This window comes from Neoarius graeffei, chromosome 19 (assembly GCF_027579695.1).
Source record: "Neoarius graeffei isolate fNeoGra1 chromosome 19, fNeoGra1.pri, whole genome shotgun sequence".
In the NCBI taxonomy this organism is placed as follows: Eukaryota; Metazoa; Chordata; class Actinopteri; order Siluriformes; family Ariidae; genus Neoarius; species Neoarius graeffei.
The window spans coordinates 12,835,991-12,863,289 of record NC_083587.1 but is presented as its reverse complement, the minus strand read 5'-3'; the positions used below and the strand labels follow the sequence as shown (position 1 = coordinate 12,863,289).

The following is a 27,299-nucleotide window of genomic DNA, read 5'->3' as shown; positions in this document are numbered from 1 at the left end:
TATTACTTTTTTAGTTATTGATATTCATTATTATTTTTAGCCTATGACGCAATGATAAATTGTTTCACTGTTTAAGATCGAAAATCAGACGTGTTGATGATAAAAGGTGACTGATAGAACTGCAGACGGAACACAGGACAGTCCTCCATATTGGGAAGAAACCATTTCGCGTTTTGTACTTTTTGGTTTCTGCAGGTATCCGTACAGCCGGCTGGCAGACAGTAGGAGTCTCGCGCGGCGTTAAGGCGGGATTTCATAGAGGAACGAAGCTGAAGCGAAAGCAGAGAGTGGGAGGCGGGGGAGAATACAAGCTAGAGAGAGACACCGATAGACACACACACCTACCTACCTGACTGCTGTGTTGTAAAGTCGTCAGCAGCGCGCGAGGCGGAGTTCGTGCCATCGCCGATTCGAATAATAACAGCTCTGTGATGATGCTAAGCTAGTTAGCCAGCTAGCTGTGTGCTAGGTCCGGGTTTACAGAGTAAAGTTAATGTGTTTATGCACGCAGTGACTCAGAGTCGCTCAGGAGCTGAACTGAGCTACTGCTGCGGAGATCATTTACAGAGTGGCGGTGTGAGCGTGAACCCGCGGCGGGGAGAGCAGTGAGGAGCTCTGGCCCTAAAGATAGCAGCAGCTCCTCCGGGTGCGGATTAAACTACAGCGCTAACACACAAACACAGGTGCGTCTCTCACCATCACTAACACACACTCTACAGCAGCGCTTCCCTATTTACCTGCGTTGGGGGGAAAAACGCCAAAAACCCTATCCCACAGCTTTGAGCTCTGTCATCACTTTCTTCCCCTCACACGGCGCTTCAGAACCCAACAGCTCACTAATTTAGTCAGGAACTAGTGAATTTGCTAACACTACGTTAGCTGCCGTGCCAAGAGGAAAGCTAGCGAGCTCGGTAATGAGGAATCCTTTCAGCTGGGAGTTTGGTGTCTAACATTTACTTCATCCAGATTATAACCGCTGATCTGCTCCTGAGAGTTTAATCACAATATTCTGAGTTTCTGTGATCCGGGGATCAGTCGGGAGCTAATCTTCCTGCTAGCTTCCTGTTAGCGAGGAGGAGCACAGTTCGGTTTCAGTTCGCAGCTCAGATTTGTTTGTTTTTGAAACAGACACATTTATGATATTAATCATCGTTACGTGAGGGTGCACATTTTATTATTATTGGTGGTAGTTTATATTTATCGTGGCTGTTTAGTTTCCTCTGTTAAACTTTAATCTTTGATAAAGGCTTGCTGCTGTTTTTGTGTGAACTGTTTTCTTGAGAATCATCTCAGGAGAAATTTACATACAGACCAAGTGTTTTCCACCAGACTCGACGTCACGTGTGGTTTATCTTAATAAATAAATAAATAAATAAATGTTCTGAGTAAGTGCTTCTCGGCTTCTGTTTCGTTAAACAGATAATTTTGCTGATATTTACATGATAGTTAGCCTAATGATCTTACAGTGGAATCCTCTCATCACTCTGACATCCAGTTCTGAGTTTTTCATATCCTGTGTGGGTCACATCCAAAACTAAAACCTGTCTTATATCCGGTGATTTGACTCGCTTCTAAAAACATCTGTGTTATTGTTTTTGTTATGCTGTGGTAAACTGCCACATTCATTATGAAACACTTAAACGATGTGTGAATGATCGAGGGTCATCAGTGATGCATGAATCGTCTTGTCTTGTCTGTCTGTGAGGGACGCTCCAGAACTCTGTCCCTGTCCTCACGGATGTCTTGGACCGTGGCAGAGCGAGGGATATGGCCAGTCCTTTCTCTGAAACCAGCGTGAAGTTAAAGGCCTTAAAGGAACAGTCCACCGTACTTCCATAATGAAATATGCTCTTATCTGAATTGAGACGAGCTGCTCCGTACCTCTCCGAGCTTTGCGCGACCTCCCAGTCAGTCAGACGCGCTGTCACTCCTGTTAGCAATGTAGCTAGGCTCAGCATGGCCAATGGTATTTTTGGGGGCTGTAGTTAGATGCGACCAAACTCTTCCGCATTTTTCCTGTTTACACAGGTTTATATGACCAGTGATATGAAACAAGTTCAGTTACACAAATTGAAACGTAGCGATTTTCTATGCTATGGAAAGTCCGCACTATAATGACAGGCGTACTAACACCTTCTGCGCGCTTCGGCAGCGCATTGATACGGAGCTCAGATATCAATGCGCTGCCGAAGCGCGCAGAAGGTGTTAGTACGCCTGTCATTATAGTGCGGACTTTCCATAGCATAGAAAATCGCTACGTTTCAATTTGTGTAACTGAACTTGTTTCATATCACTGGTCATATAAACCTGTGTAAACAGGAAAAATGCGGAAGAGTTTGGTCGCATCTAACTACAGCCCCAAAAAATACCATTGGCCATGCTGAGCCTAGCTACATTGCTAACAGGAGTGACAGCGCGTCTGACTGACTGGGAGGTCGCGCAAAGCTCGGAGAGGTACGGAGCAGCTCGTCTCAATTCAGATAAGATCATATTTCATTATGGAAGTACGGTGGACTGTTCCTTTAAGGCAGAACACATACATAGATGAGTCCTGGACGAAGGTATACCTAGACCTGTAGAGTGGTTGGTTTTGACGCAGGTTTTTAGGTCTAAAGGAGCCTCGAAATTGATTTTCAAGTTCAGTTTAGCCCAATGCTGATCTAGTCTGCACTCAAATGAGAGGATACTGGGGGTGGAGATGATGCTGTCTGGTAAGTGATTTTATAATGCTTTGAGTGAAACTGTTCTGCTTGACGGTAATTTTGCACCTTGACTTGAGTTTCATACTGTTACCTTGGGGTTCTGCTGCTATCTTCCACTGCCACGGTAGGCATTGCGTCTCTGTCGTACACTCCAGTCAGTATATTGTACATTTCTATCATTTCTCCTTTAAGTCGTCTGTATCTAAGAGTGTGTAGGTTGAGCTTTCATAGTCTCTCCACGTAACTCATGCCTTTCAGTCATGGTATTAGTCTGGTGGCTTGTCTTTGCACATTCTCAATAGCTGCAAATTTATTTTTATTTATTTAAAAACAGGGGGGTTAAAGAGCAGAATTTCTTTCTACAGCCACACTGATGGAACTGGTCATACATGGCTGTTTTCAATTGAGCACTCCGCCTGATGGAACTGACTAGGTGCTGCTCGTTATCTCACTCAGGTGTGTTCACTGAGGCAGAAACCTGTGGTGATGTGGTCCTGCTATAGCTCTCTTCTTCAATCACTGTGATTAATTCTCGTGTGTCTCCGCAGGTTCTTTTAATATTATTTTTGAGAATCTAATGAAATCTGATCCTAATCAAAAACTGCCCAATCTTCTGCAGTATTAAAATTAACTTTCCTCAACTTTTGAAACAGTTAATTCTCTCTAGGTCTGTCTCTCTATCTGTGAGGAAACATACTGATGTGACAGTTTGTTGTGGGCAGAATTCTGTTTTCGATGAAACGTGTATTTTGCACTGTAACCTGTGCGCGCACACTGATACAGCGCTGTTTATAGGGTCTTTAACTGCAGACCGTACAGGTCTCTGACGACAGGTCTCTCCATTCTCCTTATCTTCAGCATTGATGTGGATCGCTGAAGCCCTGCCCTCTTATAACCGCAACAATTTGCTAACAAGATCCCATTTTTAAATCTTTTATGACACAACATGGCATTATATTATTTTTTTTGTTTAGTTACATTAATGTTGTAAAACATCAATGAAATGAGTTAGTTCCTGTTGTTGCTTACATTATAGTAGCTATAACCAGTGTCTCTCTCTCTCTCTTTTTTGCTTGAAGTTAAGATGTAAAAAAGGAAAAAAAAAACTGCAGCTTATTATGCATGTTACTGAGAAACTGCAAAGAAGTGTAAACCCCTCTGTCCTAAAGATGTCAGAAAACTTGGTTCCAGCTTTATCTCTGACTGTTGCACAGCGCTGACACTGGAGACTCCTTCCATCAGTCTTAAATAAATTAGTTACACGTTTTAAATCTGTGAATGAGCTGCTCCTACAGAAACGATAATGTATTAGAAAGAGTGCATTGATATAAACCTGTGATGTGCAGCTGCACTACTGTAAGAGCTGCTGTTATAGAAAATGTCAATGCCTTCTGACCAATCAGAATTTGGCAGTCCTGTGGGATAAGTTTGGTGTTTTTATCAGGTTGTTCATTTTGCATGTCTCTCGCAGCCTCTGTGGTGAAGTTGAGAGCTCTGAGAGAAGAGCCAGACGCTGGACAGCTCATGACTTCAGACCAGGAAGGGAAAGATCTAGCTGAGCCAGAGGAGCAGCAGGGGCAGGAAGTGAGGAGGAAAGAGATTCTTCTTTTGGTAAAGTATTTTTCTTGTCTTTTGTCTGGTCTGTTTTTGTGTTCTCTCTCTCATGTAAAACTTTATATTTTGGTGCTGGTTGTGGCGCTGCATACAAAATGTGTCGGTGCTTTTAATGTTGAGTTTAAGAGTGTAGGCTGGCATGCAGCCAGGCCCATTCATCCCATCTCATGCTCATGGGATTGTGAGTTTGTGTTTGAGTGACAGCTCCATGTGAGACACTTGTACAAATTTAAATGTGCTATTTTGAGTTGTGTGTGTGGGGGGGGGCTCAAGTGCCATGTTGTACCTCGCTTTCTTTCCCTCTCTCTTGGTCAACCACGTTGAGAGCAGCTACTTGAGGTTTGTCTGCTGGAAGGATTTTTATTTTAACATTTAATATGGGGTGTTGTTTTAGTAAAGAGTTCAACCCGAATCTAGTCAGTGAAAAAACAAGTCTTCTTCAGACATCCGTTACTGAAAGCTGCTCAGATCAGGATGTTCAGCAGTACTCCTCTGTGACCGAGCTGGCTGAAGAGAAGCGTTTTGAGTACGGTCATATGAACAAAGCTGTGGATTTTACGAGTGATGTTTCCTCCACCAACCTCTCCACAAGTCTCGGTTCTGTTGATAAGAAAAGCAGCACTGTGCAGGAGGGCATGGTAGTGTGGGACAAATTTAAGGATGACTCTCATAATAAACCCCTTGAGGATGTTTCAAAAGATTCAGGCGTTCAGGCTCAGGCAGGGACGGCGGTGTTGAACTCTGTAAAACAGAGAATCACTCAAAATGCAGTAAAACGAGCCAACTGGTTCTGTGAAGTCGATTTGTCTCAGCATGCTGATTCAACATGTTTTAAACCCCAGTGTGAGAACACGGCTGCTGCAGGCACACTCGTACCAAACGGCCATCACATCAGAGCCACGTGTATGCCAGACAATGGCAGTTCGGAGGTCTCGATCACTCAGAACCCGGACCACGGGCATGCAGAGTGCAGCATCAGTCAGAGATCTGATGTTTTCTTCCCAACCAAATATCTGCATGATGATCTCCTTGATTCAGATGAGAAAAGATATGATTTTCTGACATCAGAGTGCAGCGTGAAAAGGAGAACCCAAAGCTTCTACAGCATTTGTTCGATAGATGCAGATGATCTCAGGGGTGAGCATGAACCAGTGGCCATGATGCAAACTGCAGCATTCGATCAGACAGATTTATTAGCAGAGACTGAAACAAAGGTCTTTATCAACACCTCACTGAGTAATGTTGCTTTAGAAACTTTAAATGGGACCAAAGAAAAACAGGAAGATGGTGAGCTGGTGTCTGAAGATCTCCCAACAGAAACTTTGCCTCTAAACACAGCTTGCATGCTCCCCGACATCATCGGGACCTTTTCTGATGTGGGCTCAGATGAGAATGCAGCATCATGTAAATGGGTTTCTGCTTCTCCTGAAGATAGTGTGATGGAGAAAAGTGAAAAGCATGGACACAAATCAAATATCGCTGGTTTACATAAGGCTGTTGATGAAACCATTCTTGGTCTGTTGGAAAGAAACGACCAACTCGGTGATACCGCGGTGGATCATACAGACATGGACTGTTTGTGTCCGACACATGTTAACACTGACGCAGAATTAATTAATGTCTCCATACTAGGAGTGACAGAAACGCGTTGTGAAATTCACTGCTCAGAAACACCAGAGCAAGAACCCAAAAGTGTGTCTCCTGCGTCAAGCAACTTGGATTATCAGGAGAACTGCTTAAATAGCCATGTCAACTGGAGAGAACCCCATACAGAGGTGAACCTCGGTGTGATGAGAGGAACATGGCATGAACTTGTGCCATGTTCTGGTGTAAAACCTCATTATGACTCTGTGCAGAACTGTTTATGCTCTGAAATCTCTAGTGTGTCTCCGGTGATTGAGCCTTCATCTTTCGTTACTTCTTCGTTAGAAAGTGAAGGTGATCTGAAGAGTCGAGGATTTGACACCGAGAGCAGCTCCCAAGATACTGCTGTGTTCAGTCTCAACACTCAATCCAGTTCATCTGTTAAAGACAGCGTGTCAGAACAGGGCAAGTCCATATGTTATGCTAAAAAGGAAGACAAGGCCACAGGACCAGAACCCAGATCCAAGTTTAACTCACTTCAGAGCTTAAACTCCTTCACATCAGATCTCGTGGGAGGAAATGGTGATGCGCTTCAGCCAAAGACACTTCAGACAGGGTCAGATAATTATCCTGAGTTTGATCCATGTCCCCTGCTGACTCACTGTGATGCAGAAAAGAGAGAAATTAACCTTGGCGTGGAGGACGTCACCTGCCATATTTCATCCACTGAACTGTCAGATGTAGTGCCAGAATCTGAGGTTGCAGATGAGACGAGTGAGAATTCTGTGCATATAAACTCCAATGCTGGTTACAGTGATCCTCCTGAAGCTAATCAGAGTTTAGTGAAGGATTTCAGTGAGAACTTGAGGAGTTTAACGTGGATGGAGCAGGAATTCTCACTGTTGCCTGACTTCTCTGTACATACCAATCTTCTGGATGATGCTTTACAAAACCACGATGATCTTAAAATTGGTGAAAAACAGATGGTTCCAGCAACAACCCAGCAAAGTTTTAACCTGAAGGAAGAAGACAGATGTTGCCTGAAGGAGAACGAGACCCTTGTTAAAGGTGAATGCTTTAATGAAAACGCACTGGAAGGAACGAATAAAATTTCTTTAAGTATCGGTCATGTTAAAACTCCTGAAATGGAACTGCAGAATTCAGAGTTGATAGATTTTGACCTTACTCTTGGCAGAAATAATGATGAGCAAGGAATCCATTTATTTCTGGAAGGCAGCAGTGAAAACGCAGCCCTGTCTATCCATTCATCTCGTCAGGCCAAGCCGCCCGACACCCTTGAGAGTGCCATATTGTCTAAAAACGGTGTGCAGTGTAAGAGCACTTGCGTTCTCTCACACACACTCTTGGGGAAGACTGACACGCAAAGTTCCTCTGATCCATGTAACCAAGAGCCAGAATTGGTGCATGAAGATGTGCACACGGTCAGTACTGCAGAGCAGCAGGTGGTCATTGACTACAGAGTTCCTCTTGAAAGAACCGTAAGAGCAATTTTTGAAATTGGAGAACAAGGACATGATGGCTCTGATGAAAGCATGGAGTGTTTTGTGACGAGCAGACTTCAGGGATATCAGCTTGATGGGTTGCATGTTTCAGCTTCTAGTTGTGCTTTTGGAACTGATGGAATGTGCCCCATTTCCGATTTCAGTGCAGATAAAGCTATTCCTCTTCCTGTTGAACCTGACCAGGTAGACCTTTACGCCAGCATGCCATCATATGAAATTGACTTTCTTGGTTCAAACGCAATCATGGTCCCTGTGCAGACTGAAAATCCACAAAGTCTGACCTCCACAAACGAGTCAGAAAGAGACCAAGGTGTACTAAACATGGTTTCTGACCTCCTCGGTAAATCTGAGGTGAATGAGGATGGAGGTTTTAGTCACTTCCTGTCTGTGTGGGTAGAAGAGCCCAAGCTGGAGTCACCGTGGCAGTGTCATCTCTCTGAGGAAGAACTGACAGGACAAGATGGACAGGAGGAGGGTAAAGCTGATTCAGTTCTCCACCCTGAGCATGTCCAGGCATTCGCAGCGGCGTACCCGTACAGTCTGTTAGTTTCTGATGGAGCCTGTGTGTGGGATTGGCAAAATGATTGCGAGCAACTTGTAAGTCTACGTTGATGCTGTGTGGCTTAATCTGGTGTGTGAAATTTATCTGGCTGGTTTTTCAGTCTTTATTTCTTCCTTCTTAGGAATCCGCCAGAGTCTCGGACCTCAATCCGAATGCAAAAGCATGGGCCAGTTATATTCCTAACCAGGTGGCGTCTGGACCGGCCTACACGCACCATCTCCAGTCATGGGTCAACTCCAGTGACGCAGGAAACACTGGCTTGCAAGGTAAAACTCCACAAAGCCATTTAGACTGACTGTATCTCAGGATTACAGAAACTCTAATGCATTTCTTCATGTCTGTTTTACTGATGTAAGCAGTTTTCAGATTTTCTTCATGATCTTGCTACAACATCCAATATTGGATTAAAGCCTGTATCAAATTTCTATAAATTAGATAAACCTGGATTTTTACCCTCATTACCTGGTTATTCTGCGCAAATATGATTCATTTAATTTTTTATTTTTTTCCCCCAGTGGTTAATAATCTGATTACACATCCAGCATTTTTATCTGTAGAGGAGAAAGTCCAAGTTTGTGTCTTGATTAGACGTTGGTTCCATCGGAAAAAGGACAGTATTACGTAGCATAATTTGCAACCATAAAAATCCTCAGACACTTGTTTATAGATGTTGCAGGAAATTTAATATTAACATTTCTAGGTTTAACAAGGGATTGCAAAGTGTTTGTATAATTAATAATAACTATCATTGCCATGTATTTAGAAAGAAATCCAATTATTGATTTGATTTCATGTAGATCCTGAGTATTCCGCTATCTTTACATTACTTAAGCCAGTGGCTCTCACCGTAGCGCACGAGGAACCCCAGGCTTGCTGAAACATAGCCCTAACACTGCCCTGACTTCTTTATATTGTTTTTGTGGTGGAAATCTCAACCCTCCTTTACCGTGGGTTATTTACATCAGTACCATTTTTGTATTATATCTGGGGGAAGCCATGGCCTAATGGTCAGAGAAGCAGTTTTGGGACCAAAACGTCACCAGTTCGATTCCCTGGACCAGCAGGAATGGCTGACGTGCCCTTGAGCAAGGCACCTAACCCCCAACTGCTCCCCGGGCTTCTCTGGGTATGTTGTACATCGCTTTGGGTAAGAGCGTCTGCTAAATGCCTGTAATGTAATGACCTTATGCTCAGGTTACACATGGCTGGGACTACCGTGGCCATTCCTACAGGTTTTGGAGGATTTTGGAGCCATCGGATAAATTTGCAGAGAGTAAATATGCAAATGAAGCCACGGTAGCCATGACAGAAAACGCCGGTAAAACCAATGGCGGCAACGATGTATGGCCTTACGGCAGTGATGGCAGCATGTATGGATTTCATGGCTGCAGTACGACATGGCCACGGCAAGACAATCTAAGCCACGTGCCCTAGGCAAACTTTTCACTTCCTGTAGAATGGTGTTCTGTGAACATTTTGTGATGGAATGGTGCAGTAATCCATGGATGCCTTCACGGTTGCGATGGATGAATCCGGTGCTTGGTCATGACAATTTTCAACACAAATTTTCTAGGCATGGAAGTCATGCCCTCCCGGTTGTCAAAGTAGCTCCCTGGCTCTTGGATATTCCAACAGACAGGCCTGGAGGGCATGCCACTTAACCCCTGGAAGACCCAAAATTGTCTACCGTGAAGTGACTCCTGCTATGTGAGACTGAGGCTTTGCTGTTTAACTGGTCACTTTTAATTAAAACCAGTAGGGGACCTAATAGGTTTGTGTGCTGGCAGAAAGTTCCGTAGCTCTAACAAGTCGTCGTCTTATTATTATTATTGTTGTTGTATGTGTTTAATTATCTTGATATTACAATGGTTGGATTGTGTTTTTTACAAAATGAATCTGTACTGAACAGGTCCATGGAGATTATTTTTAAAAATATGAAAGTGGTCCTTGGCTGGAAAAAGTTTGAGAGCTGCTGACTAACTACTAAAGTGAGCGTATACTTTGATTTAAAGTATATTAACTGCTCACTTTATTAAATTTGCAGCACTGTTGCCTGTCTTTAATCAGATATTATTTAATGAAAATTTGGTCTGTTTAAAATGAAGGATCCTTAGGGTCATTTTATCTGATGATAAACCTGTCATTTTGTTGTCCGTTGTTCCAGGTTACGTGCCCAGCAACGACGGTGAGAAATGGAATGAAGAACCACAAGTACCGGTCTCGGTAGTACTGCCTTCAGCAGAACCAGCAGAACCTGTGGACATGGAAACAGCAGACAATCAGTTACCCACTAGCTTAGAAGAAGACCCCAACATAAAGGGTACTGTTATTTAAACAAGCATTAAACCCTGTGTGGTTTGGATTGCCCTGTGTACTTGGAATTTATAACAACATGAGAAATGTTTTCTTTCTTTGTTTAAGTAGGGAGTAATGGCTCCGACTCCTCCAAGCAGCTTGAAGACCTCCGACAGCAACTGAAGGCTACGCTGGAGTTTTGTCTCTCCAGGTAATTATCTCGGAGCTCTGTGTGCTGCTAATCACACTGATCCTCCTCCATCTGGATTTGTGTGTTTTAAGCCCAGTGCTGGTTTTAACCTTCACTTCAAGGCTTTCTGTCTTTGCTTTGTTTCACAAACCCTTGGAGGAGGAACGATGTGTAACTCTTTTAATGGATTACTGGCATCTGATTGTGTGTGTGTGTGTGTGTGTATTTGTGTAAATAAATCAGCTCCAGAATTATTGGCACCCATGAATGGGTAAAAAGTTAATTAAAAGAGAAGACCCGAGATTCTGCACTGAGAAATGCTCTTGGGTTCCTCACTTTGTATCCGCCCAAACCTTACAGGACACGACTCAGTACTGTTATACTGGCAAAGGGAGGAGACGCACAGTACTAAGTGCTGAGGTGCCAAGATTAGATTTTGCTCGTTTTTGTGTGCGATTAAAGTAATTTCACACACTTTTTCATACCTTTTTCCCCCTATTATCTTGACCAAGGCTGTCAATACTTGTGAAGCTGACAATAACCTCATTAAAGAAGACACTGTAAGCCTTAGTGTTTTTTGTACAGACTTTAACTGAATGGAGTGTTTTGAATACTTCATCATTGTTATGAACTTGTTAATAATAGAATAAAGAGAAGCCGCTGTGGACACAGGTGTAGATTTCTGAGTGTGTAGGAGATCCTTACACAATGTGGGGCTTTGTAAAAAGAACTTCTTCAAGGACACTGATGTTGCAGCTCAGTTTATTGTGGCTCTGTTTTTCTGATCTTGTAGGGAGAATCTTGCCAACGACATGTACCTCATCTCTCAGATGGACAGCGATCAGTATGTGCCCATTGTAACTGTAGCTAATCTTGATCAGATCAAGAAGCTCAGCAGCGATGTCGATCTTATTGCAGATATTTTAAAGAGTATGTCATCTGCCAGTAATTATCACAAATCTTTTCTCTAATGTTGACATTTGATTTGACTTATATTACCTTCATAATTTGCAGCACTTCCTCTTGTGCAAGTGGATAAATGTGGTGAGAAAGTACGACCGAATCAGAATCGCTGCATTGTCATCCTCAGAGAGGTGCCTGAAGCCACGCCTATTGAGGTAAACATTATCATCTGATAACCTGCATGTGTAAAATAAATAGTGCAGTCTCTGTAACCTTTGTGTATAATGATTGTTTTGCTTTTTAAGGAAGTGGAATCACTCTTTAAGAGTGACAAATTACCCAAATTTGTCCATTGTGAGTTTGCTTATAACGATAACTGGTTCATCACATTCGAGTCGGAGGCAGATGCACAGCTGGTAAACTTGATTCCCCCCCCCCCCCCCCATTCCTTTCATAAATTTTGGTTTATTCTGTTGTGATTTATTCTGGTATAATCGTTTGCTTTATCTTTTCAGGCGTATCAGTATCTTAGAGAGGAAGTGAAAACTTTTCAAGGAAAGCCTATAAAGGTAAACCTCATCACACTGTTCCATTATTATTGACTATTTAAAAAAAAGTAGTGACCACTTTCATTTTAAATTTATTTCCAGGCAAGGATCAAGGCCAAGGCCATTGCGGTCAATGCTTTTGTGCCAAAGAATGGATACAGGCCCATGGATATGTCCTCAAACATGCAGCAACGTTATACCTCATACTACATCCCACCTGTGTTTGGGGCACAGCAGCAGTTCCCCCCGTTCTACAGACTGGTCACTCATCAGGGTTGGTCCACTACACAGGGCTACTTGGATCCTAGTTTGGTCAGTATTGGATCCAAAATTCTGGCACACGTTCCTCTGTTCATGACGACAAGTTTAATTTATATCACGCATTTCACCAACTCAAGGACGCTTTAGAGTAATAGCACTAAAGAATGAGAAATGAATCAACCAAAAGAAAGGATGACTGACAGGAGGCCAAAAAAAATGATGCGAGTATAATGACAGAGTAGCTCAAACCATTGAAAAAGGTTGAACAGTCAGGAGAGGAAATCTCAGAGCGAGATGAGATTTGAGGTTTATGCACACTTCAGTTTTCAGACATTCCAGTGTTAAATGTGAATAGAAATGGATGTGTCATTTTAAGAAATGTTTTTATTGTTAACTTGTGGTATAAGAGGAATTAAAGCACTTGAAGATGTGCTGTTAAAATTTGATCCTCTTCCTGGTGGTAACGCTGCTTTGTGTGTCACAATAATTTACCACCCTGAAGTTGATTATTTTCGGATAACAGCACATTCCCAGGTGATTCACAAGAAGCCTTTATTTGTCACACATACACTCAAGTACAGACTTAAGCACACAGTGAAATTTAACCCATCTGAAGCAGTGAACACACACATGCGTGCGCACAAGTGAGCAATGAGCACACGCACATACCCAGCAGTTGGGGGTTAGCTGCCTTGCTGAAGGGCACTTCAGCCCATGGCTGCCCCATGTTAACCTAACTGCATGTCTTTGAACTGTGGGGGAAACCGGAGCACCCGGAGGAAACCCACGCAGACAATGGGAGAACATGCAAACTCCACACAGAAGGGCCCCCATCAGCTGCTGGGCTTGAACCCAGAACCTTCTTGCTGTCAGGTGACAGTGCTAACCACTACATTTATTCCTGACTTTTATATCAGTGTTGTACTGTTTGTTTTGCTGCTGTAGCACTTCATTTATCCCAGATGAGAATGTGTGAACCTTCATGACTGTGTTTTTACATTTATATTAAAAAAACATGGACAGCTAACGTCTCTAAACAGGAAAGTCACCACAGGTCCATCACCCCTGCTGGCTGGCTGCAGTATAATGTGTAGCCCCACACATCCCCATGTGTTTCAGTGACAAAATAGCCTCTTTGTTTTGTCTGAACTGTCTTTTCCTCTACAGTGTCTCATTTGAACAGTTATTTTTCCCTATGCTGATTGCTGCACGCATGCCCCCCCAAAAAAAGTTTTTGAAATGTTATTCTACTCTATTCTACTGTGAGATGGTGTGTCTGCATCTGGGGATGAAGTGATTGACAGCCATAGCCGGAGGAGCCGGTGTGCAGCACCTGCATTGTGCTCGGTCTCTTCATTACATGGGGTTTTGATGGGTTTGTAGTTGAGTGTGGCAGGCAACATGGTCCAATTTTACCATTTTAGCTAATGCTAATTTTATTCAATTGTCACTGGCTATAGTCAGAAATAGAAGGTGTCTGAAATTAAATTGCATTCATAAACTGCACTTTTACTGATTGTGCTTTTTTTTTTTTTTTTTTTTTTTTTTTTAATAAATACATTTCACTGATCAGACAAATTAGATATCCAGGAACAAAGTGCCCTTGCTGCTGCTGCAGGTTCAATTAAGAATGCACTGGACCGTTTGAGAGAAGGGGGGTGTAACCTATGAAAATTAGGTGTTCCTGGCTTTAGCTCTTGTCTCTCATGAGCAAACTCTGGCTCTAAATTTGTCAACATGGCAGAGGAATTTTGGCTTCATTTCTGTAGAACAGAAGGGCATGGAACGACGCTGGGTATGGTGGGGTGGGGCGATTTTATTTATTTATTTTTTTTGGTCATCATTGGAATTAATGATGCAGTTAACCAATACTGTTTTCATTTCTTCTGTCTGTTAGGTTGCTCCATTCACTAATCCTGGATTCATCAACGGTTTGGCTGGATCTCCCACTTTTAAATCAGCAACTGCACCTTTACCTGCAAGACCATACCAACCGAGGAACCGGTAACATTTTCTTTTAGAATTAAACGTGTGTGTGTGTGTGTGTAAAACACTTCCTTCTACTTATAATTGATGCACGCACACATTTTAACCCTTGTAGGAACCATAACAAGAGCCACATACGACCCTCAGTGCCAGCTGCAGAACGAGGAATCACTTTGTTGGAGAACCCTGGTTCCTTCACCAGCTCCACAGAGCGCATTCCCAATGGAACCCGAATACCACAAATGCAACAGCTGGGCAGCCGGCCAAGATTATCCAGCGCTCCAATTTACCCTCACAAGGAGCAGGTCGGGAGTGGACGCGTGGAAATTAATGGAGCAGATTATTCACCTGCCATGGGGAGGGGAAGGTAGTGCATCACACCTGCTGCTGTTCAGCTGGTGACATGATCGTTTCCTGTGTGTTTGAAACTAGGCTTTACACATTCCAACTGTAGTTTATGAATTAAAAACAACTAGTTTGTCACTGCACTCCCATTCTGCTGTCTGAGCTAAAGTTTTTTTTTTTTTTTAAATAAAGGAGAAATGGCTATGGCTACAAGAAAAGGAGGGAAGATAAGTTTACAGTAAGTCATCTGGATGATACTGATCTCAGGTGGTGTGTAGTTATAAGTGGGTCCAGCTGGATATATTTATTCTGTTGGTTTTACAGAAAGCATCTACACAGTCATCCCCTCCAGCCCAGCAGCGTACTCCTTCTCCAAGTTTTGAGCTGGGACTGTCGAGTTTCCCTCCCCTGCCTGGTGCTGCTGGAAATCTCAAACCTGAAGTGAAAACTGAGAACAGCCTGGAGAACCGACTGTCTGACATCGTCACCGGAGCAACAAAAGACAAGGTGGTGTGTGTGTGTGTGTGTGTGTGTGTGTGTGTGTAAAATATATATTAGTGCAGAAATGATCTTTTGGGTCAGATCAGTCGTTCACGCACAAGTCTGAAGTGCAGCTACAAAGAAAAGCTGAATGGAAACCAGTGTTATAAGATTACAGGATGTAAAACCAGGTTCAAAAGCCAGTGCAATAGTGTTAGACAATAAATATACAGTGCATGGGTTCTATTTACAAGTGCTGGGATCCTTAGTCCTGCACTGGAGCTTTGCTGCTCCAAACACACCTGATATACACCTGAACCAGGTTAGGATCTAATTATGTACTCCTAAGCTCCTAAAGAAGTTTTCTCTGTGTTTGAAGTGTGTGTGAGATTTGTATGTATATGTTCCCTAAAAAGTAGAGTGCAAACGTACTGTGCATGTATTTGGCCTGTACTTGTATACGGAGCAGAAACCTGGCCGATGACAAGGAATCTTGAAAACATGAAGAGATGTGATTGCCGGATGCTCCGATATATGGCAAATATACATTGGGAAGAGGGAATATCAAGTGAGGAAATGATGGAGAGATGTCAAGTGGAAAGCATATGGAATTTAATGAGAAGACAATTTTTGAGATGGTTCGGGCACATCAAAAGAAAAGAAGAGTAGTGTGCTACGGAGAGCAGCAGAAGCTGTAATTGATGGAAGACACCTCCGAAGAAGGCCCCTGAAAATATGGAAGTGTATAGAGGAAGACCTGAGGGAACTTAACTTCAAAGAAGAGATGGTCTATAACAGACTGAGATGGAGAATGCTCATAGCTCATCCAACCCCATGAAATATGGGAATAAAAGGACGTTAACTGAAGATGCGCTCGCATATATAAAAATATACAGGTGCTGGTCATATAATTAGAATATCATGAAAAAGTTGATTTTATTTCAGTAATTCCATTCAAAAAGTGAAACTTGTATATTATATTCATTCATTACACACATGCTGATATATTTCAAGTGTTTTTCTTTTAATTTTGATGATTATAACTGACAACTAATGAAAACCCCAAATTCAGTATCTCAGAAAATTAGAATATTGTGAAAAGGTTCAATATTGAAGACACCTGGTGCCACACTCTAATCAGCTAATTAACTCAAAACACCTGCAAAGGCCTTTAAATGGTCTCTCAGTCTAGTTCTGTAGGCTACGCAATCATGGGGAAGACTGCTGACTCGACAGTTGTCCAAAAGATGACCATCGACACCTTGCACAAGGAGGGCAAGACACAAAAGGTCATTGCTAAAGAGGCTGGCTGTTCACAGAGCTCTGTGTCCAAGCACATTAATAGAGAGGCGAAGGGAAGGAAAAGATGTGGTAGAAAAAAGTGTACAAGCAATAGGGATAACCGCACCCTGGAGAGGATCGTGAAACAAAACCCATTCAAAAATGTGGGGGAGATTCACAGAGTGGACTGCAGCTGGAGTCAGTGCTTCAAGAACCACCACGCACAGATGTATGCAAGACATGGGTTTCAGCTGTCTCATTCCTTGTGTTAAGCCACTCTTGAACAAGAGACAGCGTCAGAAGCGTCTCGCCTGGGCTAAAGACAAAAAGGACTGGACGGCTGCTGAGTGGTCCAAAGTTATGTTCTCTGATGAAAGTAAACTTTGCATTTCCTTTGGAAATCAAGGTCCCAGAGTCTGGAGGAAGAGAGGAGAGGCACAGAATCCATGTTGCTTGAGGTCCAGTGTAAAGTTTCCACAGTCAGTGATGGTTTGGGGTGCCATGTCATCTGCTGGTGTTGGTCCACTGTGTCTTCTGAGGTCCAAGGTCAACGCAGCCGTCTACCAGGAAGTTTTGGAGCACTTCATGCTTCCTGCTGCTGACCAACTTCCAACAGGACTTGGCACCTGCACACAGTGCCAAAGCTACTAGTACCTGGTTTAAGGACCATGGTATCCCTGTTCTTAATTGGCCAGCAAACTCGCCTGACCTTAACCCCATAGAAAATCTATGGGGCCACTATCAGAGCAACCTGGGCTCTCATAACACCTGAGCAGTGCCACAGACTGATGGACTCCATGCCACGCCGCATTGCTGCAGTAATTCAGGCAAAAGGAGCCCCAACTAAGTATTAGTGCTGTACGTGCTCATACTTTTCATGTTCATACTTTTCAGTTGGCCAACATTTCTAAAGATCCTTTTTTTTTTCTTTTTTTTTTTTTTGTATTGATCTTAAGTAATAATCTAATTTTCTGAGATACTGAATTTGGGATTTTCATTAGTTGTCAGTTATCATCAAAATTCATCTCATCTCATTATCTCTAGCCGCTTTATCCTTCTACAGGGTCGCAGGCAAGCTGGAGCCTATCCCAGCTGACTACGGGCGAAAGGCGGGGTACACCCTGGACAAGTCGCCAGGTCATCACAGGGCTGACACATAGACACAGACAACCATACACACTCACATTCACACCTACGGTCAATTTAGAGTCACCAGTTAACCTAACCTGCATGTCTTTGGACTGTGGGGGAAACCGGAGCACCCGGAGGAAACCCACGCGGACACGGGGAGAACATGCAAACTCCACACAGAAAGGCCCTCGCCGGCCCCGGGGCTCGAACCCAGGACCTTCTTGCTGTGAGGCGACAGTGCTAACCACTACACCACCGTGCCGCCCTATCATCAAAATTAAAAGAAATAAACATTTGAAATATCAGTCTGTGTGTAATGAATGAATATAATTATACAAGTTTCACTTTTTGAATGGAATTACTGAAATAAACTTTTTCATGATATTCTAATTATATGACGTGTGTGTGTGTATACACACCACATACAGTGGTATGCAAAAGTTTGGGCACCCCTGGTCAAAATTACTGTTGCTGTGAACAGTTGAGCAAAGTTGAAGATGAAATGATCTCCAAAAGGCAGAAAGTTAAAGATGACTCATTCCCTTTTATATTTTAAGCAAAAACAATTTTTCATCTTTTACATTTTCAAAATGACAAAGTAAAAGGGCCCGAAGCAAAAGTTTGGGCACCCTGCATGGTTAGTACCTAGTAGCACCCCCTTTGGCAAGTATCACAGCTTGTAAATGCTTTTTCTAGCCAGCCAAGAGTCTGTCAATTCTTATTTGAGGAATTTATCCATTCTTCCTTGCAAAAGTCTTCCAGTTCTGAGAGATTCCTGGGCCGTCTTGTATGCACTGCTCTTTTGAGGTCTATCCACAGATTTTCAATGATGTTCAGATCAGGGGACTGTCATGGCCATGGTAAAACCTTCAGCTTGCGCCTCTTGAGGTAGTCTGTTGTGGATTTTGAGGTGTTTAGGATCATTATCCATTTGTAGAAGCCATGCTCTTCTTCAACTTCAGCTTTTTTACAGATGGGGTTATGTTTGCTTCCAGAATTTGCTGGAATTTCACTGAATCCATTCTTCCCTCTACCCGTGAAAGGTTCCCCATGCCATCGGCTGCAACACAACCCCAAAGCATGATTGATCCATCCCCATGCTTAATTGTTGGATAGGTGTTCTTTTCATGAAATTCTGTGCCCTTTTTTCTCCAAACATACCTTTTTGCTTGTTGCTGCCAAAGAGTTCCATTTTAACCCCATTGGTCCACAGGACTTGTTTCCAAAATGCATCAGGCTTGTTTAGATGTTCTTTTGCAAACTTCTGATGTTGAGCTTTGTGGTGAGGATGCAGGAGAGGTTTTCTTCTGATGACTCTTCCATGAAGGCTGTATTTGTGCAGGTGTCACTGAACAGTAGAACAATGTACCACAACTCCAGAGTCTGCTAAATCTTCCTGAAGGTCTTTTGCAGTCAAGCGGGGGTTCTGATTTGCCTTTCTAGCAATCCTACAAGCAGCCTCTGAAATTTTCCCTGGTCTTCCAGACCTTATCTTGACCTCCACTGTTCCTGTTAACTGCCATTTTCTTAATTACATTTCAAACTGAGGAAATGGCAACCTGAAAACATTTTGCTATCTTATAGCCTTCTCCTGCTTTGTGGGCCTCAACTATTTTCATTTTCAGAATGGTAGGAAGCTGCTTAGAAGAACCCATGGCTGCTGATTTTAGGGACTAGGTTAGAGGAGCCTGGGTATTTTATCAAGCTTTGAAATTTGCATCACCTGGCCTTTTCTAACAATGAGTCTGAACAAGCCATAACCCTAACAAACTAATTAAGGTCTGAGACCTTGGTCAAAGTGATGAGTGTGATCAAATCTCCTAGGGTTCCCATACTTTTGCAAGTTACTCCTTTCCTTTTTTTCACTCTAAAATTGTACGAAACCAAAATAATACACCGATATTGCTTAAAATGTGTGTTTCATCTTTAACTTTATGCCTTTTGGAGTTCATTTCATCTTCAACTTGCTTCACAGTAAGAGTAATTTTGGCCAGGGGTGCCCAAACTTTTGCATACCACTCTGTGTGTGTGTGCGTGCATACAGTATAGAAAAAAAGTATGACAGTGTTTTACTGGGAAATATGACCCTCATATTTTCTCCTATGAACTACATCTGAGTAACATAACATGTCACTCGTGAGGATATTGATGAACAGTTTTGATAAATTTGGGTACATTTTGTTTGTGTGTGTCTATATAATAAAAAGAAAATCACACGTTGGCTTGAAGATATGAAGTTGATCATCTCGTGTTGGAAAAACTCCATATTTTTCATACAAAAGACATTGCGGCTCTGAGTGGCGCATTTCCCGATATTTAACTCCAATGATGTCACTCCCAGTGTTTTCCTGCTGACAAGACGCACATTGTCAAAATGGTGAACCGGTTCAAAATTAAAATTCTTTTAACTTGCGTGTTTTTTTTGTTTTGTTTTGTTTTTTTGTGAATGTGTCCATATTATATTAACAATAATACACGGTGGTGTGGTCATAAGTTTATCTTCTCGTGTTGAAAATACTTTTCGCTTTGTTCACTCGTAAATGTATATTCACCACTTGAAGATAAACTTCAGGCCTCCGCCCACCCTTTAGGCCTGAACTGACATTTGTGGAAGCTACTGCAGTGAGAATAGTTGCATTTATCTTCATTTAACCAGGTTTCAGTTAAAAACAAACTGTTTGTATAAAATTATTAAATCAACTAAAATGATTTGTTGAAGAGATCTGACATTTTTAAGAAGTCATTTTTACAGTGGAAATGGAAGCCCCTCTGGCAGTCTGAAATTAATGAATATTTCAAAGATTAGACTGGTTCCCCATGTGTATTGGATGCATCTTCCTTCAATTATTAATTAAAACTCACTGGGTCTCTGCTTGTCTTCAGTCTTGAGTAGCATCTACTATAGCATGGACCTGACTCCTATCAATACTGTATATGCTGGTGTTTATCTTGTATATTGCTGTAATGATCATAGGGTTGTCATGACACCTTGTTCCTCATGTTGATGAGGTGTGGAGGAGCGATAGTGGCGGAACCGTGAAAAGGGGGCTTTGGGTGTTTTTGGGTTTTTTTTTTTGGGCAGGACTTGAGGGCTGGCTGCACGGGGGAGAATGATCTTGATCTCTGCAGTCATCAGTATCTCTGAAAGATATGTATGGGGGGGATGCTGAGGGGGATGATTGTGGTGTCTCTGGCGGCGGGTGTAGGTCATCATGACTTTCTTTCAGCGTCAGGATCTCAGCCTGGGACATGTCCTCTGATAGTGTATTGCACCACTACTCCTCTAAAGTGTCTCCTTCTGTGGTGTGATGTTTGAGGCCTGTGAACATTTTCCTGGTTTGTGCAAGTTATTTTCCATATTGCAGGCTGTGAGTCAGTACACGATCATTTATGCTGTTAACTAAGTGACTGATGAATTACAGTGTTTCAGAGATGGGTCACTGCTGTAGTCCAAACTCACTCTAATCAAATTCAACCCCTTTCTTTTTTGTTCTTCCTGAAGCCATGCCCTCAAAACGGTCACACACACACACAGTGAAGTCTAACAATAAGCTCTTGACCTGTATCTGCAGGATTTTATGCACTGTTTTGCTGCTACTACATGATTGGCTGATTTGGATAACTGCATAAATGAGCAGGTGTTCCTAATAAAGTGGATAGTGCTTGTATATTCCTTTTAGTCAAAGCATTTGGGTGACCAACATTCAGTTTACAACAGCAGGGGGAAAATGTGGAACAGTGAACACTTATTTTTCCTTCCCTGTTTAAAAATCCTAAACCTGTTTCAGATATCGCATGCTCTGGGGTGTGTGTTTAGTTAGTTTGTTAATCAGATTTGGGTCTGTCTCAGAAACTGGGTACTGTGGGGGTACCCCACTAAATATACTCAGTCAATAAACTATACGGTTTTGAATGGTGATGTTGGTTTTAATTTGAAATAAAATGATGAAAAATAATCCAGATAAAACAATCTTTGATGTGAATATTCAGAATTTGGCAAAAATTCTGCAAATTTGGGAAAAATGGCGGCTTGATCTGGGACATGATGAATGGTTGACTACATCGCATTCCCTTAAAAAGGTTGTAGTCCACTAAAAAGTTATCACTAATTGTATTTTAAGTTGTAACTTTATACACCTAAGGCTTGGTGTGCTCACAGAATAATCATAACCATAATAAAACATCATGCAAAATATCTGATCACCGTTGTAACTCCATTTTCCGCATACCCAAAACCAATACGATCGTGTGTTTTGATCTAAACGGAAAACCTCAGGGTCAAGGTCACTGCCTCACCAAAAGTAGTAACTTAAAAACTTAATTATAAATCTGTGATTTTGTTTAAGACAAAAGCTGAAAGTTAGATATAGAATGTTTCTTACAGAATGTTACGATGGTAGCTGGTCTTGTATGAATTTCTGAGTTATAAAATGAGTTGTGGTCTATTTTTTTACCATAGCGTGTTATTTGTGTGCGGGGAAGGACACACATTAACAATTTGCATGTATAGAATGAAATTTTCCACTCCAACAGTTAGTTGATCGTGCTTCCATTTGCAGTCTTTCTGTTACACGGGTGATCTGTTCGGACATTTATCACTGAAAAGGTGAGGTTTTGACAGGTTTATCTTGTTTTAGTCTTGCAGTATAAGGCAATAGAATGTTTCTTTTTCATCTTACTTTCATATTTCGTAGTGTTTGCGTATTTTTGGCCAATATTTTGCAACCATGGTCAATTTAGATCGAACTTTTGATAGAATCTCTGGCCAGCCATTTTGCCCCGCCCCCACATCGGGCTCCGTCCGGTGTGGTAGTGATGTCCCGTTGCTCGCGCGCCACAGCAGAGACCCGCGTGACCTTCAGCCGGTACAGTCGCTGTTCTTTTCCCACTGCCGTTATTCTCATCTTTCCGGTGTGTTCTTGATTTTTTTCCATTGTGTCCTATTTCGCCATATCAAACACCCAAAATGTATCATATTATTCATATTTAAGTGAATAATCAATTCAGTCATCATAACTTGGCATTTTTAACCCAAGCAATCAAAAAGAGGAAATTTTATACAATATTTTCACTCATCTGTGAAGGAGGGGCTTTAATTCTTCATAATGTAGTTATTTTATATGTAAATCAATTTTACAAAAGCATTTGAATTGTAATTAAAAAAAATTTCCACAGTGGAGGCCAGATAAAGCAAGATACTATCTTTATTCTTATTAAACATGACAAACATTGAGTGTTTGGTAAATGCAAAAAAAAAAAAAAAAAGTGAAATTTAGAAAATTTATTTTTTGACCATAATGTCCCAAATGAGAGACCAGTTTCTGAGACGGACCCATTTACATGACTCGGCTCACTGTAACTGTCCAGATGTTGAGTGTATTGATGCTCTCAGTGCCGTGGTAATTTCATGGCGGTTCTTTTGTTTCAGCCTGTAAATAAAGATGCAGTGAGCAGCCACTTGACTTCAGGAAGCCACAGAGAAATGACACCCACTGTTACTGTTGTTCCTCAGCCTGCAGTGGAACAGCAGAACCCACTGTCTCCCACCAACAAACTAAGGTACAGCATAATGCTGATGAGTTATGTCTGATAGTTATAAAATAATTACCAGTTAATTAACTGTTCCACAATCCTATGATTTCATAATGTGTTTCAGTTCAGCACAGAGGGCACGTAATTAAGTCACCTTATCATATTAATCCTGTTTCTCCAAGGCTTTGATATATAATGTGCAACATTTGATATATAATGGCTTTGATATATAATGTACAGCAATTAAAGTGTACCAGTACTGGTCATGCTTACAACACTAATCGTGCTTTATGTGTTACTTAAAGACAAAAGACGTGCACAATCAGTCAAAAAAAAAAAAAAACACTGTAAAAGCACTTTTGTGGACAGTTTTTTATTCCGTGAATTACCTGCAGAGGCAGAACCACGGGGAGCAGCTGTTGCTGGCCGGAAGTGGTGTACAGTCGTTGATTCCGGGTTATCGGGTGCGAGTAAACAAGCAGTGTTCTGTGGGTTGAGATTCCCAGTCAAGTAACTTCAGAACACGTTGAATATAGATCTAATATTTGTAATGGATCTTTATTTCATGGTATTATGTGCAAGTAGATTTGATTGTACTTCGGGGTCGAGAGCTTGGCCGGCGAAGCTTGACAGGTTTAGAATGAGTAGGTCATGTATTGAAAAATATCTTTGAGTTGTTGTGTGGTGTTTTTTTTTTTTTTTTTTTTTTAATTTATTTTTAAAATTTTAAATCTATCATGCAAGTATGACAGACTTTTTTTTTTTTATACTTTCCTGTGTGCCTGCTGCCAAATAATAGTTTTTAAATTACCTAAATTGGATGAAACATAAAACTTGTCACCTTACTTGGTCACACCGGAGTCGGAGTGCTGAGCGCATACTTGCACATTAATAAAAGACTATTCACATGCCATGTGCGAAATCACTCCCTACTCACTATATAGCGATGCATTGTGATCCCACAATGCATCATGAAAAGTAGTGTACAACTGATGGTCACTAACCAAGCAATATATCCCATCATGCATTGTAGTCGTGCTGAAAGAAATCAAATTAAAAGTCTCAAATTTGATTTAATAAAGGGCAGCAGCAAAGAAGAAAGTATTCAGCCTTGATTAAAAAAAGAAAGATGCAAGTACTTTGTATTGATGTGGGGAAATACTCAGTATAATATGTATTTATTCTTTTGAAAACCCATGAGCCGACTGATCTGGCACGTTTTTAATTGTGCAACTGTAATGATGTAAATACCAGTGCGACGGACTAGTGTCCGAAAGCATCCCTCCCCCATTTTACCAGTGAGCTCACTATATAGTCCTCTGTATAGTAATTCTCCAAGTAGGGAGTAGTGAGCGATTTTGGACACGGGGATGGTAACGGCATGATGATCACTTTCACTCTTTCGGTTTTGATTGGTTTCTCTTTCGCGATGGGAACACCCCAGAAGCCGAGTTATGCCAAGATCTGCCAGAGGATACTGGAGGCCCTGATGCAGGATAAAATCTGTCTGACAGTTTGGGCTATTTGGAGGTAAAACTTGTCGCGAGATGGCACGCAGATTTTGTGTGCTTTGGATGATTCAGGACAGCAATTTGGTCCAATATTAGATTAGATAAAACTTTAGTGATCCCTTTGGATGGGTTCCCTCAGGGAAATTAAGAATCAATGATGAATGGTGGCTGAATCAATTCATCAATTCATTCAAAGATGAATCTTGAATCAATGATGATTGGTGGTTGCCTTTTTTTTTTTTTTTAATCCAGCCAAAGATTAGCTCGAGTAAGTGTAAATATTTCTTCTATTTCTTATGAGCAGATCGGTTGATAATGTGTTCTTAGACTGGTGTTTGCAACATGGGGTCAGTGACCAGTCCACTGCAGCCCAGCCACTCTGACAAACCAATGATTGTGCATCACTACCGGTGCCGGAACAGCCCATGAAGTAGGCAACATGTTGCTGACCATGCCTGACTGGCGGAGCAGTGACCTAAAACTCGCGCGTATTTGACGAGCTTATGACAAACGTTACATGACGGAACCACTGGTATCGTACTTGATCTTTTGAAACGGCTCGTAATTAAAATTCACTACAGGTACACTTTAAATTACATTTTATTTGTATAGTACTTTAACATATAGTGGAATTTTTTTTATTATTATTAATAATTTTTTTGCATCAGTTCAAATTGTTTGTTTTAGTTATAATATGAAATAAAACCTGAAAGTAATCTTTAATGTTTATCACATGGCTTATTCAGATTTGTTTGTGTTTAATATGTGATGGTTTTTAAAACCGTAGCTCAGTGAAGTCACAGGAAGTAAAGCTGAAGGAGATGATCTCACCTGGAGAGAGGCCCGCAGTGTCCAATCTTAAAAGTCCAACTTCGGTCCAGGTTACTCCGACTACAGTGAGTGTGACCTCAGAATAAAACTGCAAAACTATTCAACAGGTTTTTCATTTGTATTGCAATAAACCTCCTCCCCCAGCTACACAGCCTTGTTATACCCTAGGTAGTGTGCAAGTGTAGTGCATAGTGAGCGGTTTGTGAGTCACCCTCACTGACTTAAGTAAAGAAAATATTCCAACAGGAAGCCAGTTTAAAGATGCTGGGGGTTTTTTGTTTTTGGGCTTTTTTGCACTTTCTGTAATTGTAATGTTGATATCTAGAAAGTATTGCCTTTATTTGTATCTATAGTTTTAAAAAAAAACCTGATTAAATCCAGACATTCGCATTCCATATGTTCTACATTTTTAGTCCATTATTCAAAAAAAAAAAAATTGTTCCATAATGAGAGCTTTAATTCCAATTAGAACCCATGCAGTATCCTTTCTCTATTGACCAGGGTTTTTGTTTTGCTTTTTAAACAATAATTAACTTTTTTTTTTAAATCAGGTTCAACAAAAGCCTGGTGTTGCCATCATTAAAGATGAAGAGTGGCTCATACATTAAATCGAATAATACAAAACATAATACCAAAAATAAAAAAAGAATGCGCCACATCACAATCATGCCTTGAAGTTACAGTGAACATTGTCATCCGCATTTCATTACCTCTAAAACAGTAGATATACATGTAGATACGACAAAGTAACATTAAGAAGAGTTTATTATTTAATAATAATACTTAATCTATGACCTGAATTTCCTTATGTCCCTGTGATCACTCAGGAGCCCCGGAAGCCGAGTTATGCTGAGATCTGTCAGAGGATACGGGAGGCCCCGACACAGCAGCCACCAGTCGAGTCCAAACCCACGAACACTTCACTTCCTTCCACAGAAGAACCCGTCTCACTCGACTCTGTAGAACTCAGATGCAGAGAATTGCAGCCCGTGTCTGCCAAACCTGCACCTCATCGAGCCCGAGAGGTCTGGAAGTGTCATCAGGGGGCTGGAGATGTGGCACCTCAATCCTGAGCGCTGAGCAGTGACTGAGGAGCAAGCACTCGGCAGGTCAGAGTGCTTGGTACCGTCTCTCCGCTCGGCCCGGCTGCACATGCACATAGTGAATATTGACACTGGAATCAGGGCCTGAAGATCACTGCACTTGCAGGTGTAGGAGGGTCCTCGGTTCTTTAGACTCTTACTCTGGTTTCATTTACCATGCGTTTGTTTGTCCTTTGAGATGATGTGGGGTTTTTTTGCATTGTTTGAGGACAGTGGGATAAATAAACCCGCACTAACACACAGATGAAGATTGTGTTTTGTTTTTGTTTTTTTTAAACGGGTCGAGGATTTTTGTTGTTCAAGACTGAAGTAGTGCTGGTAGCAGGTACAGACTGAAAATAATGCTGATATGAATTGTCAGACAATTTTTCTTTTTTTTTCTTTTTTTTAAAACCAGAATGTATATAATTTTGTAACCCCAGTGTACTGGCACTAACACACTGGTCTGAGTTGGGTTTTCTTTTCTACACCAGGCTGAACCCTCGGAGTCGTGATGCTGGTGTGATTCAGTCTGATTTGTGTTTAGTTTTTATGTAACGTGTTGCCACTGGAGTAGAGTTCTGAGCTCTGAGGTGTTTTTTTTTTTTTTTTTTTTAAATAAATAATTCGTACTGATGTGGTAAAGTAGCTGGTGTAACTGTTACCTTGTCCTGTATGCATGCCTTTTTATGTCAGATTTATTTTCCTTTTTCCATCTTTTCTTTCTTTTTAACACTTTTTTTTTTTTTTTTTAATAGTTTCTCCCATTCTTGAAGCAACAGCCACACTGCTTTAGAAGTTTCTGAGCCTGTGTGTAAGAGACGTCCATAGTGGTACACTTTATCATCACACTATAAACAAAACGTTAAAAAAAAAGGTTCTGACATGATGGACACGTGTGTGTATCTCTATCTCTCTCTCTCTCTCTCTCTCTCCTC

General features: G+C 41.5%; 1 protein-coding gene across 3 annotated transcripts; it reads left to right on the top strand.

Moving 5' to 3' along the window:
* The first annotated feature begins 237 nt into the window (after positions 1 to 237).
* Positions 238 to 26,974, top strand: larp4b (La ribonucleoprotein 4B). Of its 3 annotated transcripts, none has more exons than XM_060899655.1 (17): positions 238 to 683; positions 4,174 to 4,313; positions 8,107 to 8,251; positions 10,150 to 10,305; positions 10,410 to 10,491; positions 11,264 to 11,400; positions 11,485 to 11,588; positions 11,679 to 11,789; positions 11,889 to 11,942; positions 12,024 to 12,233; positions 14,080 to 14,186; positions 14,284 to 14,535; positions 14,706 to 14,751; positions 14,838 to 15,020; positions 22,834 to 22,964; positions 25,236 to 25,344; positions 26,107 to 26,974. In XM_060899655.1, the coding sequence occupies exons 2-17, from the start codon at positions 4,227 to 4,229 to the stop codon at positions 26,350 to 26,352; spliced, it is 2,160 nt and encodes a 719-aa protein (XP_060755638.1). In that variant the 5' UTR covers positions 238 to 683; positions 4,174 to 4,226; the 3' UTR covers positions 26,353 to 26,974. The 3 variants fall into 3 exon arrangements, with proteins under 3 accessions (XP_060755638.1, XP_060755637.1, XP_060755639.1); XM_060899654.1 differs by having other exon boundaries at positions 10,407 to 10,491; XM_060899656.1 differs by lacking the exons at positions 25,236 to 25,344; positions 26,107 to 26,974 and adding an exon at positions 24,776 to 25,217 and having other exon boundaries at positions 10,407 to 10,491.
* The last annotated feature ends 325 nt before the right edge of the window (positions 26,975 to 27,299 follow it).